Source organism: Orcinus orca, chromosome 1, assembly GCF_937001465.1.
Source record: "Orcinus orca chromosome 1, mOrcOrc1.1, whole genome shotgun sequence".
NCBI classification, from domain to species: Eukaryota; Metazoa; Chordata; class Mammalia; order Artiodactyla; family Delphinidae; genus Orcinus; species Orcinus orca.
Genome location: NC_064559.1, coordinates 100,265,747 through 100,281,304, shown reverse-complemented (window position 1 = coordinate 100,281,304; position 15,558 = coordinate 100,265,747). Strand labels below are relative to the sequence as shown.

The following is a 15,558-nucleotide window of genomic DNA, read 5'->3' as shown; positions in this document are numbered from 1 at the left end:
CTGGGTCTGCATAGAGGGGTGGTTTTTCTAATTCACCCAAAAGCCCAAATCAGCCAGCACCTAATTTAGATAGGGGCCCAGATAGACAGAGCACCATATCCCACAGACAGAGGCCTAGGCTCTATAGAGAGTGTCTCAGAACTTAAAAACCAGAGGCTTAGACCCCATAGAGAGAGCTGCTTAAATCCTGGAGAGAGAGCTCCAAACTGTAGAGAAAAGAACTCAGTTATTATTGAGCAGGGGTTGAGGGAGAGCACACTAGATTCTAAAGAGGAGTATCTGAGCCCTACAGAAAAGGGCCTAAATCGTTAAGTGGGACCCAGATTCTATAAACAGGGCTTCTAAAATGGAATTTAAAGTCCTAGGCCAAACCAGCAGGCTCCCACTCCCCATGAATACGGGCAGCCTCTCTGCCAACTGTGGGCCCAACAGAGAGAAGCCTACCTTTGCAGAGCAGGGATGTGGGTAGGCAGGGAGGAGGCTGGGATTTGTGGCACCTGGAGTAGGCAGGTCAGCCTCATTTGGGTGAAACAAATCTCCCTGGGGATGAGGAGTCTGGGGGGACGGAGAGCTGTTTGCAATGTCCCCCATTCCCCCCCCAAGGGGCCTAATTTATTTTCTGGCTTCTGAGAAGAGAGAGGAGATCTCCTGGGGTGAAGAGGAGCCCAGAGGGGACAGAGCCTGCTCTTGCCTGGCAGCAGCTAGGCACAGGGCTTTTTCTCGTTGGCACTGCCCCTCCCCCAAACCCAGCATCTGAGGCCAAATTGTGGTCAGGATCCCTTTCCCGCCAACGATAAGCAGATAAAGAGGGCCTGTATGTCCTCTCTCCTGCAGTAAGAAGAAAAGGGCATCATGCCTGTCACCCTGGGCACAGGTGGTTGGATTGGTTTCTGAGAGTCTGGTCTGAGACCTGGTCCTCCTGATCACGCTTAATCTGAGCCTCTCCAAAAAAGGGGATGAGGGGTGGATACCCCCTAGGTCCGGATTCTAGACCCTTTCCCTCAACTTCTACTTCATAGGAAAAGAGAGAAGAGGAGAGGGCAGAGCTGAGTGTGTGTCAGAGTGTGTGCATGGTCTTGTGTGTGAGTCACTGTGTATGTGTCTGGGTGTGTGCTCCTAAATCTATGTGTACCTAATCCCTGTGTTTCTACAGATCTCTAGTTGTCTGATAGTACCTTTACTTGTGTGTGTCTCCGAAGGGTTATCTGTGTGTGTGTGTGTATGTCTGTATCAAACGCCTGTGTTTCTATGTTTTCTGCCTCTGGGTGTCTGTGCCTTTTCTCCTGAATGTGTGAGTGTAATGTCTGTGTCTGGGTGCCACTGTGAGGACGGTGACTATGGTGAGAGCTGGAAGACAAGGTGCTCTGCCTGCTGCCCTCTTGTTAGCATCTGTAAGAGTAGGAGTGAGAATGCCTGGGGACACCACTGGCTGCGCTGGGAGGGGGCTCTGGTTGGGTGTGAGTCAAGAATCCTTTGTAGGTGGTCCTAGGGAAGCCTGTTTTGCTCTAGCTGACTCTCCTTGGTCCCTCCTCTGCCTTGGGCCCTGGACTGCCGAAGGCCCTTCCAGCACCCAGTATTGGCATTCTTGGGGGCTGAGCTACTCTACCCTACCTCCAAGAAAAATAAGCCGCCTGCTCAGCTGGGGGCTTCAGGTCAACAGCTGTCAGGTCCTAGGTGGCAGCTGAGGGCTTCTCAGACACCCTCTAGAACCCACTTGACTCCTCATGCACATGGGAAGAGGGGCATAAAGGGAGCAGAGGACCAGACTGTTCAGAAAGGAGGGGGGCCTAGTTCTACTTATTAAGGGGTCCTGGACCCCCAGCTTCTTTTCAAGTCTCCTTCGCCCCATCCCAGAAATGAATGTTCACAGGCGATAAAGATCCCTGTCTCGGCCTCCCTAATTCTTCTCCTGGGAACTCCAGATTGGGGAGCTGAAGGCCCAGGGCCGGCGGTAGCAAATTAAACCTAAGAGTGAGAGGCGAGTAGCGCCCCGGTTGTTCCCGAGGGGGCAGCACGGTCCTCACCTCCCACGCGCCGCGCGCGCTCCGGGCCCGAGCGGGGCGGGGCCTGGCGGGAGCGCGCCAGGGGCGGGGCTTCAGGGGCGCACCCGGGAGGGCGGAGGGAAGGGCTGGGGGCGTGGCCTAAGGCTCTGGGGCCGGCGGCGGCGGCAGCAGGGAGCTGGGAAGCAAGAAGCCGGGAGCGCGGGGCTCAGTCGGGGGGCGGCGGCGGCGGCGGCTCCGGGGATGGCGGCGGCTCCACTGCTGCTGCTGCTGCTGCTTGTGCCCGTGCCGCTGCTGCCGCTGCTGGCCCAAGGGCCCGGGGGGGCGCTGGGAAACCGGCATGCGGTGTACTGGAACAGCTCCAACCAGCAGTGAGTCGGGGGCCCAGGGAGCCCATGCGTCCCGCGTCAGTGAGAGGGGGAGGCCTGGGAAGTCCTGGGGGAACCTGGGGTGGGAGTCCTGGGAGACCATAGCTGGGGGCTAGGAGGCGAGGGAGAGGGGGAAACACTCTGTGGGCATCTATGACACTCGGGGGGTGTCTGAAAGAGGCTGTTAAGGTATAGTAACCAGGGCTTGGGCCGTGCTGAGGAGGCAGCTCGGGGACACCCCACCCTACCTTGGCTTCTCTCCACACCCGCCTCTGGAAGAGCTTACCCCCACCGACAGTCCCCCCATCTTCCTCTCCTTCGGCCGGGCTGGGGTTTGGGAGTACCAGTGTGCTGGGGATAGGCCGCCGCACTTGGGGGACCCAGGGATGACCTGTTTTCAGCCGTGAGGGTTTCAAGGGGTTCTATGACTCCTGCTTTTAAAAGTGGAGTCCAGAGCTGAGGCAAGGAGTCCGACCAAGCACCTCCTCAGAACGAAGGCGAATGGGTTACCCTGGTTGTATGGATAAGCCCGGTTGGGGTGACCTGGGGCTGGGCCGCCAAGTTGGGGGGCTCTGGAGGTGCTGCTTGGATAGGATGGGAACGTGGGGTACCGGCAAAAGGGAGGGAGGCAAGGAGACGGCGTGTCACACACGCACACACACGCCCGGGCTGGGGACGGCGTGTGGCTCCAAGAGTGAGCGGGCGTGCGCGGCTGTCAGTGTGCGTGTGTGTCTGAGTGTGTGATTTGTGTGTCTGCGTCGGCGATTGTCTGGGGGTGGGAGCGGGCAACGGGTCGGGGAGGGGGCTGCGGTCGCTGTCCGCGTGGCCGGCCGCTTCTGAGCTAGGGTGGCTGGCCGCGGTCTGGGCGGGTGTCAGGGCGGCCGTGTGGTTTCCCGGGGTGTGTGAAGAGGCGGCTGGGTGCCGGCTGCGGGGCCAGGTCCTCATTCTGCTCAGTCCTTGCTGCCCTTGTCTTCTCCTCCCCGCCGAGCCGCCGTGTGTATCACCCCGGCCGCCTCCGTGTGTGTCTGTGTGTGTGTGTGGAGGGGGGGAATCCCTGGGGACACGGGGGTCACTGTCACACCTACCCAGGCGGCGGCGGTGGCACTGTTTCTGGCTCCCCACTCCAGGGGGCGACTCGGGAGCAAATGGCGAGGCCCACAGGAGGGGACTGAGAAGGCCGGGCGGCCGCGACCCCCAACCTCCCTGGGGAGGGAGTGCCGCTCGCCGCTCCGCTCTTTGTTGTTTGGGGCTCTGCGCCTCCCCCTCTCTCCCTCCTCGCGCCCGGAGTGTCAGACTGGGGGTGGGGATGAGCCAGCGACGCCCCCCTCTCGCTTCCCATGGAAACCTCGGGGGTGGGGATACGGCCCCTCCCCCCCGGACCGGGACTCGGAGAAATCCGAGGGGCACTGGGGGCTGACTCCCCTGCTCAGTCTAGCTCGTCTCCCTCCCCCAGACTCACACGTCCGCCCCCCGCCCCGCTAGAGTCTGGCGGGGGGCGGGGAGCAGAGAGCGCGCAGGTGAGGGGCCCCGGGTTCCCTACGACCGTCAGGGCACCCCCATATTCTTAGGAGAAGCCAGAGCCAGGGGGATGCGGGAATGGCGGGGGGAGGGAGGGATGTTGTCGATCAGGTTCCCCTCCCCTCATACACCTGGGCGCAGGTGAAAGCCCTGGGAGGGGGTGGGGAGCCCAGGTTCCGAGAGCCTCCTTTCTGTCTTCCCCGCTCCCCCACAGGTCTGGACCGGCAGAGATGGGAGGGGGCGTGCACCGGCCCGGGAGGCCGCCGCCGCCCCCGCCTCGCTTCCTCCGCCTTTGTTGCCGCTGTGCCCGGGCTCCCCGGCTCCCTCACTGCGGCAGCCGCGGCCCCATAAATCGTGAGAGCGACGTGCTCCGGAGCCGGGAGTGGAGAGGGCCAGGGAGCTGGGGGCGGGGCCGGGCCGAGCCACAGGCTCCCGCGCCCCCTCCCCCAGGTCACGTGAGCTGGGCTCCTGGCTCCCACCCCCCGTCACTTGCCGAGGGTCTCTGCCCCTTGGGATCATGTGGAGAGGGTCTTGCGACCCCGCCTCCTGGGGGTCACGTGGGAGTGTACTGGTGGAAATTGTGCGCTGGTCTCTGACAGACCTGGGGGCAGTGCCCTGCACAGCGACCGTGATCTCGCTTCCTATCTCCCACTCGGCCCCTCCGTTTGGTCCTCTGGAATAGGCGAGATCTATTCCCAGCCTGGCCCAGAAACTAGGGATTGGGCGAACTATACTGGAGGAAAGCGTGAGAGTGTGAGGTGGAGGGGTCCCCTGAGCCCGGAATCGAATGGGGGGTCGGGACTGGCCAATGGCCAAATATATGCGCCCAGGACCGTGTTCCATTTCTTTGCAGAAGTGTGCAAAGGTGCTGGTCTTCACCCCTATCTCAAGAAGTGTACGGAACATCTTTCTCTAGCTGTCTCCCTACCTGTCTCTTTATCTCTGAAATGTTTCTGTTGCTTATCTCTCTTTCATTCATATATTTATTGAACAAATATTTATTGAGGCTATACTACCTCCCTGTTGGTCTTTCTCTCTCTCTCTTTTCTCTCTGTCACCGAGTCTCTGCCCTGAACCCCTTCCCCGTCCCTGATATTCTGCTTTGCGTCTCTCCGTCTCCGTCTTTGCTGTCTGTGGGCCTCTCTGGAGCGGCCTCTACGTCTCTCCCTTTCTCCAAGCCTCTCTCCTGTCTCATTCTCTTCTCTCTCTCTCTCGGTTTCTGGATCCCTCTCTTTCGCTGTGTCTCACTCCCTTTCCCCTCTCAGTGAATCCGGTTTCTGTTCATCCCCCTCTCGGTGTGCGTCTCCCCCTCTCTCCATTTCTACGTGTCTCGCTTTCGGCGGGTTTCTCGAGCTTCTCCGCCGCTGCAGATCAATAAACCTTCGCCGCCGCCGCCGCCGCCGCCGCCGCTGTCGCAGGGAGGAGGGGCGGGGATATGGGGCGCGCTGATTTTCTCCCATCCGACGCCGTCCGGAGAAGCCCAGGGCCCAGTCCCGGGCTGGCAAGACCCAGTGCGGTGGGGCGCCGAGGCCCGGGGCGCCGGAGGGGTGAGGGGGTGTCAGCGTGCACGCGCCGCCCCGCGAGCGTTCTCGCCAGTCACCCACCCAAGCCCGGGTGCGCGGACCCCACGCCGCACACACGTGGTCAGGCCTAGTCTGCTGGGGTGAGCGGCGCGCAGCCTCGGGGGCGCGCGCTAGAGAGAAGGAGAACCGGGGTCCGGTGTCTTTATCCCTCCTCCACTTCCTTAGCTCTGCATCCTGGCGTCTGGGGTGGGGGCAGGGATTTAACAAGTTCACCTCTCTGGGGATCATTTCCCTACTCCCTGGTCCGTTAGACACCCTGTTTACCTGCCCCTAATTGCCCCAGGGGGAGAGGTTTGCTCCTTCCCCGCTCCCCCGCCGCCCACCCCACCAGGCTCGAGCAGGTAGGCCACTGAAGGAGTGAAAGTGAGGGGTGGGAATGCGCACCGGGGGCGGTAAGAGCCGGGAGAAATGAAATAACAGGGTGAGGGGGCACCCCCTCCGGGTGGGGTGTGTTGACACGCCTTTCTGGAGGAGAAATGGGAGGCTAGGAGGGGATGAAGTGAGGAAGAATAGAGAACTGTTTGAAGGGGCAGGCACGACCCAGCCCCCAGCCCCCAGCCTATCCTCTTCTCCCGTGGGGCGGGGGGTGGGGTGTGGCTCTAGGTTAGAGAGGTGCGGCCCTGGAGGGGGGGGTGAGCTGTGGCGCTAAGCCGGGGCCTAGCGGCACCTCCCTCTTCAGTGCCAAGGCTGGGAGGATGACAGATTCAATTAAAGCGCCCAAGCCGAGCAGACACCTCAGGTCTCCCGGGAGGTGTGGCTGGGGATCCTGGCACCCAGCCCTTTGCCCCCTGTCCACCAGCTACCAACTGGGCACAGGCATTCCACAAGCAGTTCTTTCTCCCACATGCCCAGCTTGGGGAGGGAGGTGCATTTCAGGGGCTGTTCCACTCAGCCCAGGGATGGGAAAGAGGTGGCTCCTCTTCAGTTGTGGTCGCCCAGCAACCTTTGTATAAGGCTACTCCCCTCTGCGTTAAGGAAACTGAGGTACCTGTAGGGATAGCTCTGGCTTTGGCTTCCTCTCTGCTAGAGCAGGGTGTGTTGTGGAGGAACTGGGCAGTGCCCTAGGGAGGCGCTACTTCAGAGGAGGGCTGGAAACCCGGGCGAAGCTAACGGACAGAGGCCCCAGTGTGCCTGTGCAGCTGCTCCAGGCCTGGCACTGGTGGCCCCCTCCTCAAAGCCTGTGGAGAAAACAGTAGACTTTGGGCTTGGGGATAGAGAGGCAAACCTGGGGTGGTGGCTGGGAGCTAGGCCTGGTCTAACCCGTTTTCCTGCTCCCAGTGCCCCAGGCAGAGACTCCTGCCCACCTGAGTGCCAGGGCCAAGGAGGGGCCAGAGTGACCCATCACTCCCATGGGGACCGAGTGGGGCTGGTGGCATTCCTGATGATTCAGGGAGGCCGTGCCCATTCTTACTGGGGTGCTCAAGCACCAGCTCTTACCTATCTGCCTTACTGCTAGGCTTGGAAGGGAGTATCTGGGGAGGGGGTGGCACAGGCAAGGCCAAGGAAGTACGGTGAGGTGAGGAGGGACTCTCAAGGCCCCATGCCATCCAAAGGCCTCCAAGCTCGCTTCCCTAATGGATCTAATTACTGTTTGTGGAACTGGAAGGTGCCTGGTGACATGGGGAGTGAGTCTTTCCCCTCAGGGAGTTCCAGGGACCAGGGACCCCAGTGGTTGGATGTTTTGCCAAGTACCCCATGCCTTCCTGTGTCCACCACACTCCCCTCTCACTGCCAAGATGTGTGCATTCTTATGCTAAGGAAATTAGGGGAAACTCCTGCCTACTTCTCTGAGTTTCTTTCTCCATTCAGATGTTTCTCCCATCCCCACACCACTCAGTACCACCATGGAGAACAGTAATACCAACATTTTGATGGTAGCTAGCAAGGCAGGTGGGGATTACAAGGGACCCAGCATCTGCTTCTCTGCCCATAGAAGGATCAGGGAAGTAAGAGGCACAGCCATCTTGTCTGGGCACTATGCCCACTACTCTTCCCAGCATCGTCATCACCTGGGGCGTTGGCGTCCAGGTTGAGGAGGGAGGTGTATAGAGACAGAAGTTTTGGCTGGTTAGCGTGACACCACACGGAGCCTTGGTGTTGAGTCCCTTAGCTCCCTGATCTATTGTGTCACGTTATTGGGGACCTCATTGTCCGTGGCCTCAGGGAGGAGGTCAGTGGGACTCAAGGTACAGAGGCCAGTCATACCGTAGAGAGAGCATGTGCCAGTGTGTGTGTGTATGGGAAGAGCAGGAAGAGAGCTTGTGATTGCTGGGGTCAACCAATACTGGCATGCCAGTCCAGCACACATATCACCTACTTTTTCTATGTGTATGCCGCCTGTGAGTGGGCGGTGAACATATTTGTGTGTGTGCCATAGAACTTGTGCGTGTATATGCATGAAGCCTCCATACATGCGTCTGTGAGGGCAGGTCCTGTCCGACTCGCCTTTGGGGCCGACTGGCAGCAGCAGGAAAGCATGCTGGGAGAGGCGATGGAGAGTGCGCATCCCTCGAAGGGATCCCTCCCACTTTCACACTTCCATTCCTTCTATCCTTCCTCCCTACTAGTGAATTATGGGGGATGGACAGAGGAAATCCGGGCCTGGGTCTGGGAGTCGCTGGGGCCTGCGCCGTTTCTGTGGTAACCAAAGCATACGTTCCCTTCTTCCCTCCACCCTTCTCCCCCGCCTCTTTTCCTTCGGAGGCCGGCAGGGCTTCCCTGTGCCTTTGCTACCCTCTGGTGGCCACCATGAGAAGGGCAGAACAAGGAGTGGGCCTGGAAGGATAGTTGGGGGACTGGCGGCACTAGGGCCCTGGGGACAGAGACAGGGACTGAGAAGGGAGGAAGCTCAGAAGAAAAACCGGGAGGCTCCGAGGACCCTGGGGAAGGTCTGCGGAGCGGTGCGGTGGAAAGTGGGTTGGCTTTGGGTTTGTTCTCTCTGACCCGCTTCCTCTCCCCACAGCCTGCGGCGAGAGGGCTACACAGTGCAGGTGAATGTGAACGATTATCTGGATATTTACTGCCCGCACTACAACAGCTCAGGGGTGGGCCCGGGGGCGGGGCCAGGGCCCGGAGGCGGGGCGGAGCAGTACGTGCTGTATATGGTGAGCCGGGCAGGCTACCGCACCTGCAACGCCAGCCAAGGCTTCAAGCGCTGGGAGTGCAACCGACCGCACGCTCCCCACAGCCCCATCAAGTTCTCGGAGAAGTTCCAGCGCTACAGCGCCTTCTCTCTGGGCTACGAGTTCCACGCGGGCCACGAGTACTACTACATCTGTAAGTGACGGCCAGGCGGCGGACCAGGGCGGGACCTAAGAGTGCCAGGGGGTGGAGTCCCGAGGGGCCGGCGGCGGGCCAACGCTGCAAGGCACTAGGTCTCCGTCGCTTGGAGTGATACCTCGGGATGAGGCGTGGGGGCTGGGGACCTCAGGGTTCCAGCTCAGAGTGTTGAGGCTAAGAAAGAGGTTAGTGGCATTCCGAACTTTGGGTCGCAGAGTCACTGTTTCTGTGAGGGCCATTTCTGGGCCGGGACCTCAGGGGTCATTGTTTCTTGAGGGATGGGACCCAAAGGGCTTCTAGGTCTGACGGCGGAGCCACCACGACCAATGCGCAAAGGGTGGAGGAGGTACTGAAGGACACTGCCCAAGAGGGGCAGTTTGGAGGGGGTGAAAAGGAGAGTTTCTGAGCGAGGAGGGCACGGGGTGTAAATCTGGAGAAAGCCACTCAGGCCCAATCTCCTTCCCAGCCACGCCCACCCACAATCTGCACTGGAAGTGTCTGAGGATGAAGGTGTTCGTCTGCTGCGCCTCCAGTGAGTATAATAGGCTCCCAGCCGCGACCCCATTCTCGGCTCCCCTGCTTTGGGGCTCCCCTGGCTTCCTGGGGGTGGGGGCGGAGGGCACAGGCGAGGGGGACTCGGTCCTCAGCTGTAACAGGGGGAGGGGATCCTGGCCCTGACTATCCCCTCCTCTCTCCCCCCCCTGCACCCCCCCCCCCGCAGCATCGCACTCCGGGGAGAAGCCGGTCCCCACTCTCCCCCAGTTCACCATGGGCCCCAATGTGAAGATCAACGTGCTGGGTGAGTGCGCAGCGCCCTCTGGTGGCCAGTGCTGGAACCGCAGCCCCCTCCCCGGTGCCTGCTCATCTTGCATGTCTTTCCTGGGGCCACCGATCTTTACCACCCCCGTGGGTGGCCACGTCCCCCGCTCCACTGCTGCTGCCGCTGCCGCGTGCCCCGCCCCAGCACTCAGCACAGCTCTCACCAGTCTGTCTATTCATCTATCCACAGAAGACTTTGAGGGAGAGAACCCCCAGGTGCCCAAGCTTGAGAAGAGCATCAGCGGGACCAGCCCCAAGCGGGAACACCTGCCCCTGGCGGTGGGCATCGCCTTCTTCCTTATGACACTCTTGGCCTCCTAGCTCTGCCCCCTCCCTTGGCGGGGAGAGATGGAGTGGGACTGGGACAGAGCAGGGAGCCTTTGGCCTCTCCAAGGGAAGCCTAGCCTTGGGGCCTAGACCCCTCCTCTGATGGCTGGAAGTGGGGTCTGCACCATACATCTGTGCCCACCCCTTCTGCCCCCTCCCCACCAAGTAGGGCACTGTAGTGGACCAGGCACAGGGACAACCAAGGGTTCCAAGTGGCCTTGTGGCTCTGGTAATGTTTGGTACCAAACCCGGGGGGCCATAAGGGGCAGTGTTCAGGACTCCCTGCCCCCTGGTACCTTTCTCTGACCCCTGGTGCCCTCCCCCTTGTCCCCCCCGAGAGAGAGACAAATGTGCCCCAGAGAGAGCAAATCGAAGTGTGGGAGACACCCCCAATCCCTCTCTTCCAGGGGCAGAACATGGGGAGGGGACTGGATGGGCGAAGGGGTGGCGCCGCCTGCTGCCCCCTTCCCCTGTTTACAGCAATAAGCACGTCCTCCTCCCCCTACTCCCACTCCCAGGACTGTGGTTTGGATTGAATCCAAGTTTACAAGTAGACACCCCTGGGGGGGCCGTCAGTGGACAAGGGTGACAAGGGGTGGGCATTGGGGTGCCAGGCAGGCATGTACAGACTCTATATCTCTATATATAATGTACAGATGGACAGAATCCCTCCCCCTCCTTAACCCCCTGACCTTCCTTGACATCCCCTTCCAGCTTCAGACCCCTTCCCCACCAGGCTAGGCCCCCCACTGGGGGACCACCTGGCCCCTCTTTTGTCTTCTGTGAAGACAGGACCTATGCAACGCACAGACACTTTTGGAGACCGTGAGACAACAACGCCCCCTCCCCTCCAGCCCTGAGCAGGGACCCAGCTCCCAGGACCTTGCCCTGCCCATCCTCTGTGGTCCCCACCCATTCTCCTGGGCCTTTTTCAAGTGCTTTGGCTGTGACTTTCATACTCTGCTCTTAGTCTAAAAAAATAAACTGGAGATGAAAATAACTGAGTGTGTGTAATTTCCAGGGGCCATCACTCTTCTGTACACTGGTTAAATAAACCCCACAGGTCACAGGGCCTGGGGAGGGGACAGGACTCTAGGGCCAAAGGGTCAACTGAACACCTTGTTCTGTGGCTCATCTCCCCTAAGGAGGCAGCTCTGAGTGGAGGGAGCAACAAGGGCTTCCGAGCAGGGCATGGCAACCTCTCTGAGCCTCAATCAGAAAATTTAGGTTATAATACACCTCTCACAGGGTTGGTGTAGAGATTAAATGGCAGAGGGAGTATAAGGCTGAATCAGTGATGGTTTTCTCCTTTTCTTCCCATTCCATTCTGTAACGAGAAGTTCTTGACTGGGGTCTATGGATTTCAGGGGGGTGTGAACCTAGATAGGAAAAAATTATATCTTTATTTTCAGTCGCCTGTAACTGAAATTTAACATTCTCCTATGTACTTGGGCAATAGGCCACAGTAGTGGGCTTCCCTGGTGGCTCAGTGGTTAAGAATTCACCTGCCAATGCAGGGGACACAGGTTTGAGCCCTGGTCAGGGAAGATCCCACATGCCGCGGAGCAACTAAGCCCGTGCGCCACAACTACTGAGCCTGTGCTCTACAGCCCCTGAGCCACAACTACTGAGCCCACGTGCCACAACTACTGAAGCCTACGCTCCTAGAGCCCCTGCTCTTCAACAAGAGAAGCTACCGCAATGAGAAGCCTGTGCACCGCAACAAAGAGTAGCCCCCGCTCACCGCAACTAGAGAAAGCCCGCGCGCAGCAACGAAGACCCAGCGCAGCCAAAACTAAATAAATAAATAAAAATTTTAAAAAACAATGTGAAGGTAAAACAAAGAAGCTTTAAAAAAAAAAATAGCCACAGTAGTTTTAAGGGCGCCTGTGACTTTGTAACAGACACAGATGTGTTCAGACTGCGTTATAGTTTTTGAAGATATCTCAAAATATCATTTATCTCATCACTACTTTGAAATAACCGTGGTTGTTAGATCTTGTTTTTAATGTGTTAATAAAGAAGCATATATATTACTATACCAAAAAATGTAAATGTTTTGATAACTGTGTTTCAATATAATTGGTTTCCTTTATAATCCTTTGTAATTTTATTTCTTTCATTTAAAACATTATGGCCAAAAGGCTGAGAGTTTGCGGGTGCTGTAGCCGCACATAACAACAGCACCCTACATCCATCAGGAGAGTGAGGGGACAGAAGGAAGAAGACGGGACAGTGGCTGAAGCCGTCAAAGGTCACAGCCCCACCTAAGCCCAGTGAGGTCAGGGTTGTACAGGTGGGCACTTCAGGAGGGCGGTGAGGGGTTGCTGATAGGGGCCAAGATCTATCCAGGCTTCCCTTGTCCAGCCAAGCTCCCTGGCCCAGGGAGGGGGTGCCTTTTTCCTCATTGCCAAGCAGTGACTCCAGCCCAACCAGGGCACTGTGTGGGCAGGCTGGGTCCTGGGTGAGGGCCCCTCCTGTGTGCCCTGTGGCTCTTGCCAGCTGCACTGTGAGTCTCTGAGCAGCAGGGACTGTGTCTTCTCCCCCTCTGTACTCATAAAACATGGGAAACGGAATTTCGACCGGACCGTGGAGAGTGGGTAGGTTTCCCACTGGCAGAGCTGGGAGGAGTGGGGTTGGGAGGGCAGGTGGGGAAAGGATCAGGGGCAGCCAGTGCACTAGTCCGAGGCTCCCTACGTGGAGACAGGACTTGAAAAGGTAGGCTCATCGATCTAGTCATTCATGGATTCAATCGACATTTATTGAGCGCCTGCTGAGTGCCAGGCCCTACCTGGGTGCTGGGGATACAAAGAAGACAGTCTCTAGCCTCAGATGAGCTCATAATTTCGCATGTGTTGATATGTGATGAGGAATCAGTGACACACACACATATGGCAGTGTAACCAGGTGTAACATGGGTAAATGCCAGGAAGCTATAGGAACATGGGGGAAAAAAATCACACTCTAGCCTGGGGACGTAGGAGGAGGAGGTACACATAGCTGGGGCCCTACTAGGCAGTCTTGAGGGCCTTGAAGGCTGAGGAGTGTGGGCTTGTCCCACAAAGGAGTCCAGGAGCTCCTACGTGGGGTAGGAGCTGGCCGGCTGGGATGGGGAGGATCTAGTGGGTTCAAAAATCCAAGAATGGGGGCTTCCCTGGTGGCGCAGTGGTTGAGAGTCCGCCTGTTGATGCAGGGGACACAGGTTCGTGTCCCGGTCCGGGAAGATCCCACATGCCGCGGAGCGGCTGGGCCCATGAGCCATGGCCGGTGAGCCTGCGCATCCGGAGCCTGCGCTCCGCAACGGGAGAGGCCACAACAGTGAGAGGCCCGCGTACCAAAAAAAAAAAATCCAAGAATGAGAAGGCTGCAAGAAGGCCAGGCATTTGGGAGCAGGAGCTAGAGCAAGCCAGCGTCCGTTCACTGAGCACCTACTACGTGCCAGGCACTGTGCCCAGTGCTTTACATGCACTGTGTGCATCACGCCCTTGGAAGCCTTACTACCCCAATAGCACAGATAGGAAAACTTGAGGGCCTAAGAGGCTATGTCCCTCAAGGCTGACATTCAAAATGGGTCTGTCTGTCGCTGTATTCTGACCATTGGACCCTGCACCACCACCTGGAACCCTTTCCCACAAATTCTGATTGCCTCCTGTCATCCCCTCCATCAGAGTCATTCAGAGGTTTTGGAGAAAGACATCAAAGGACTTCAGCTCTGGATTGGGGGAGCCAGTCCAAACCCCGCATTTTACATATGTGAAAACCGAGGCTCAGAGAGAGCAAGTGACCTGCCCACAGTCACTTAGATGTCCATGGCAGAGCCAGGACTGGAACTCAGGTTTTCTGAGCCCCCAGTTTTTCCTATCATATTGTGATGCCCCAGAAGGGAAGATCTGCACCTTCCCAGGAATTGGAGACTGGTCTTTGAAACCCCTTAATCCCCCACAAGCAGGGATTAAGGAGGAAGCACGACTCACTTCAAAGATCGCTTTTCATTTCCCCTAAGGCTGGGGCTTCAGGAAGTTCTGGGGTGCTGCTGGGATCCCCCTCAGGCAAGGCTTTAGTTCCCAGAGCACGTAAGATGGAGTGGGGTGAGGGCTCAGCATTTAGATGCACAGATGACATGACCCTGAGCCCGCCTGGCACAGGGCCTCTGCCTTGTGGCACCAAGATCTGCATAGACCAGGGTGTCCTGGCCAAGGCAGAGGTGAGATGATGCCAGTGGTGGGCCTGAGGGCAAGGGCTGGAGGTGTGAATGAGGGCAGGGGTGGCAGGAAGGAAGGAAGGGGGCCTACGATCCAGACTCAATACCTGTTGATGGAGAGGATAAAGCAGGGGAGGAGTGCACAGAACCAAATAGAACAGTTTGGGATATGGGACTGAGCAAGATGCTGGGGGGAAGGGGAAAGAGAGCACCAGGACAACAGCAGGGCATGGGAAAGCCAGGCTAAGCCACCTTCTTCCTGCTGCCACATCCCAGCACCTGAGATGCCCCTAGAATCTGCTGATGGCTGCCAGATGGTGCCCCAGGACCTGACATTCTGCTAGTGTCCTGTCCCCACCCCAAAGGACAGGGCCCTGAGGCCAGGGAAGTTCAATTCAGTGAGCTGTGCCAGCTCCAGACTGGCAAATCCAGCTCCAGATGGCAGCGTGCCCACGCTGAGCAGGGTCCTCTTCCTCCTTGTTCTCTTGTCCTGGCCGCCTCCACAAGGGCCTCAAGAGGGTTCATAGCAACACACGCTGGAATTCCCAGAGGGTCCTCCGAGGGACATCCCAGGACACAGCCAGACAGAGACTCTCACACGGCCCCTTCCTTCCTGCCCTCCCCAGGGTGAAAAACTGCAGCCACAACAAACAACTCAGAACAGATTTTGGCCGGTGGAGTGACGTTCAGAGCCAGCCGCGTCCTCCCCTTCTGGACACGAGGTCAGCAGGGCCGTTTGTAATCCAGGCTGGGTTCAAAGCCTTGTGCCCTGGGTTGGGGGCCTGCAAGGGTGGGTGCTGGCCCTTGAGGGGAGCAGGGGGCTGCGCTGGAGGATGCTTTAGGCTCAGCCTGTTCTGAAGCCTGGGGCAGAGTGGAGACATCCCCGTGCATCCTCCATCTCAGGACTTCTCTGACCCCTTCCCCCCTTCTCTCCCTCCCTTCAGTTCTAGATGCTATGGGGCTGAGAGTGAACTTGGGCCAAGTCCACACCTGTCCAGCTTAGAGCTACTCAGCCCCAAAGCCTTACGCAGTCTCCCTTGCCATCCTTGTTCTGCCTTATTGGCAAACCCAGGAGCGTGGGCTGAGCTGGGGGGACATGGGTCATGGGTTGGATGTGGTGGTGACATGGGCTGGGCTGGGACAGAGATTGAAATGGAGGGACATGAGCTAGGACCAGGAGACATGGACTTGGACGGGGGGACACAGGTGTGGATGAAGGACATGAGCTAGGTGGAGGCGGGGGCGAGGGCTAGCATGGGGGACAGAGGTGGGAAGTGGTGGGGACACATAGGCTGGGTAGCTCAGCCCCGGGATGACACACTGGCAAGTGTGGTGCTGACACAGGGAACAGCCCAGATGTGCTGGGGCCAGGCCAGACAGGATACTTTGGGCCCAGAGCAGGAAGAGCAGCTGCAAGCAGAACCCAGCGATGCTGGCCTGAGATCTGAGCCAGGGAGGCCTGG

At 58.5% G+C, this 15,558-nt stretch overlaps 1 protein-coding gene across 4 annotated transcripts; it reads left to right on the top strand.

Moving 5' to 3' along the window:
- Positions 1-2,134: 2,134 nt before the first annotated feature.
- EFNA3 (ephrin A3) lies at positions 2,135-15,317 on the top strand. Of its 4 annotated transcripts, XR_004479490.2 has the most exons (6): positions 2,135-2,371; positions 8,432-8,745; positions 9,215-9,280; positions 9,470-9,547; positions 12,039-12,175; positions 14,722-15,317. XR_004479490.2 is itself a non-coding variant. In XM_049703620.1 (5 exons), the coding sequence occupies exons 1-5, from the start codon at positions 2,244-2,246 to the stop codon at positions 12,041-12,043; spliced, it is 591 nt and encodes a 196-aa protein (XP_049559577.1). In that variant the 5' UTR covers positions 2,135-2,243; the 3' UTR covers positions 12,044-12,524. The 4 variants fall into 4 exon arrangements, 3 of the variants coding, with proteins under 3 accessions (XP_049559577.1, XP_012394031.1, XP_004284678.1); XM_049703620.1 differs by lacking the exon at positions 14,722-15,317 and having other exon boundaries at positions 12,039-12,524; XM_004284630.3 differs by lacking the exons at positions 12,039-12,175; positions 14,722-15,317 and adding an exon at positions 9,758-10,894 and having other exon boundaries at positions 2,137-2,371.
- The last annotated feature ends 241 nt before the right edge of the window (positions 15,318-15,558 follow it).

Excerpts from the sequence above, each read along its gene's own strand:
- EFNA3 (XM_004284630.3), top strand. The coding sequence starts at position 2,244 with ATGGCGGCGGCTCCACTGCTGCTGCTGCTGCTGCTTGTGCCCGTGCCG. Across the intron at positions 8,746-9,214 it reads CCACGAGTACTACTACATCT|CCACGCCCACCCACAATCTG; the intron begins GTAAGTGACGGC and ends TCTCCTTCCCAG. Across the intron at positions 9,548-9,757 it reads TGTGAAGATCAACGTGCTGG|AAGACTTTGAGGGAGAGAAC; the intron begins GTGAGTGCGCAG and ends ATCTATCCACAG.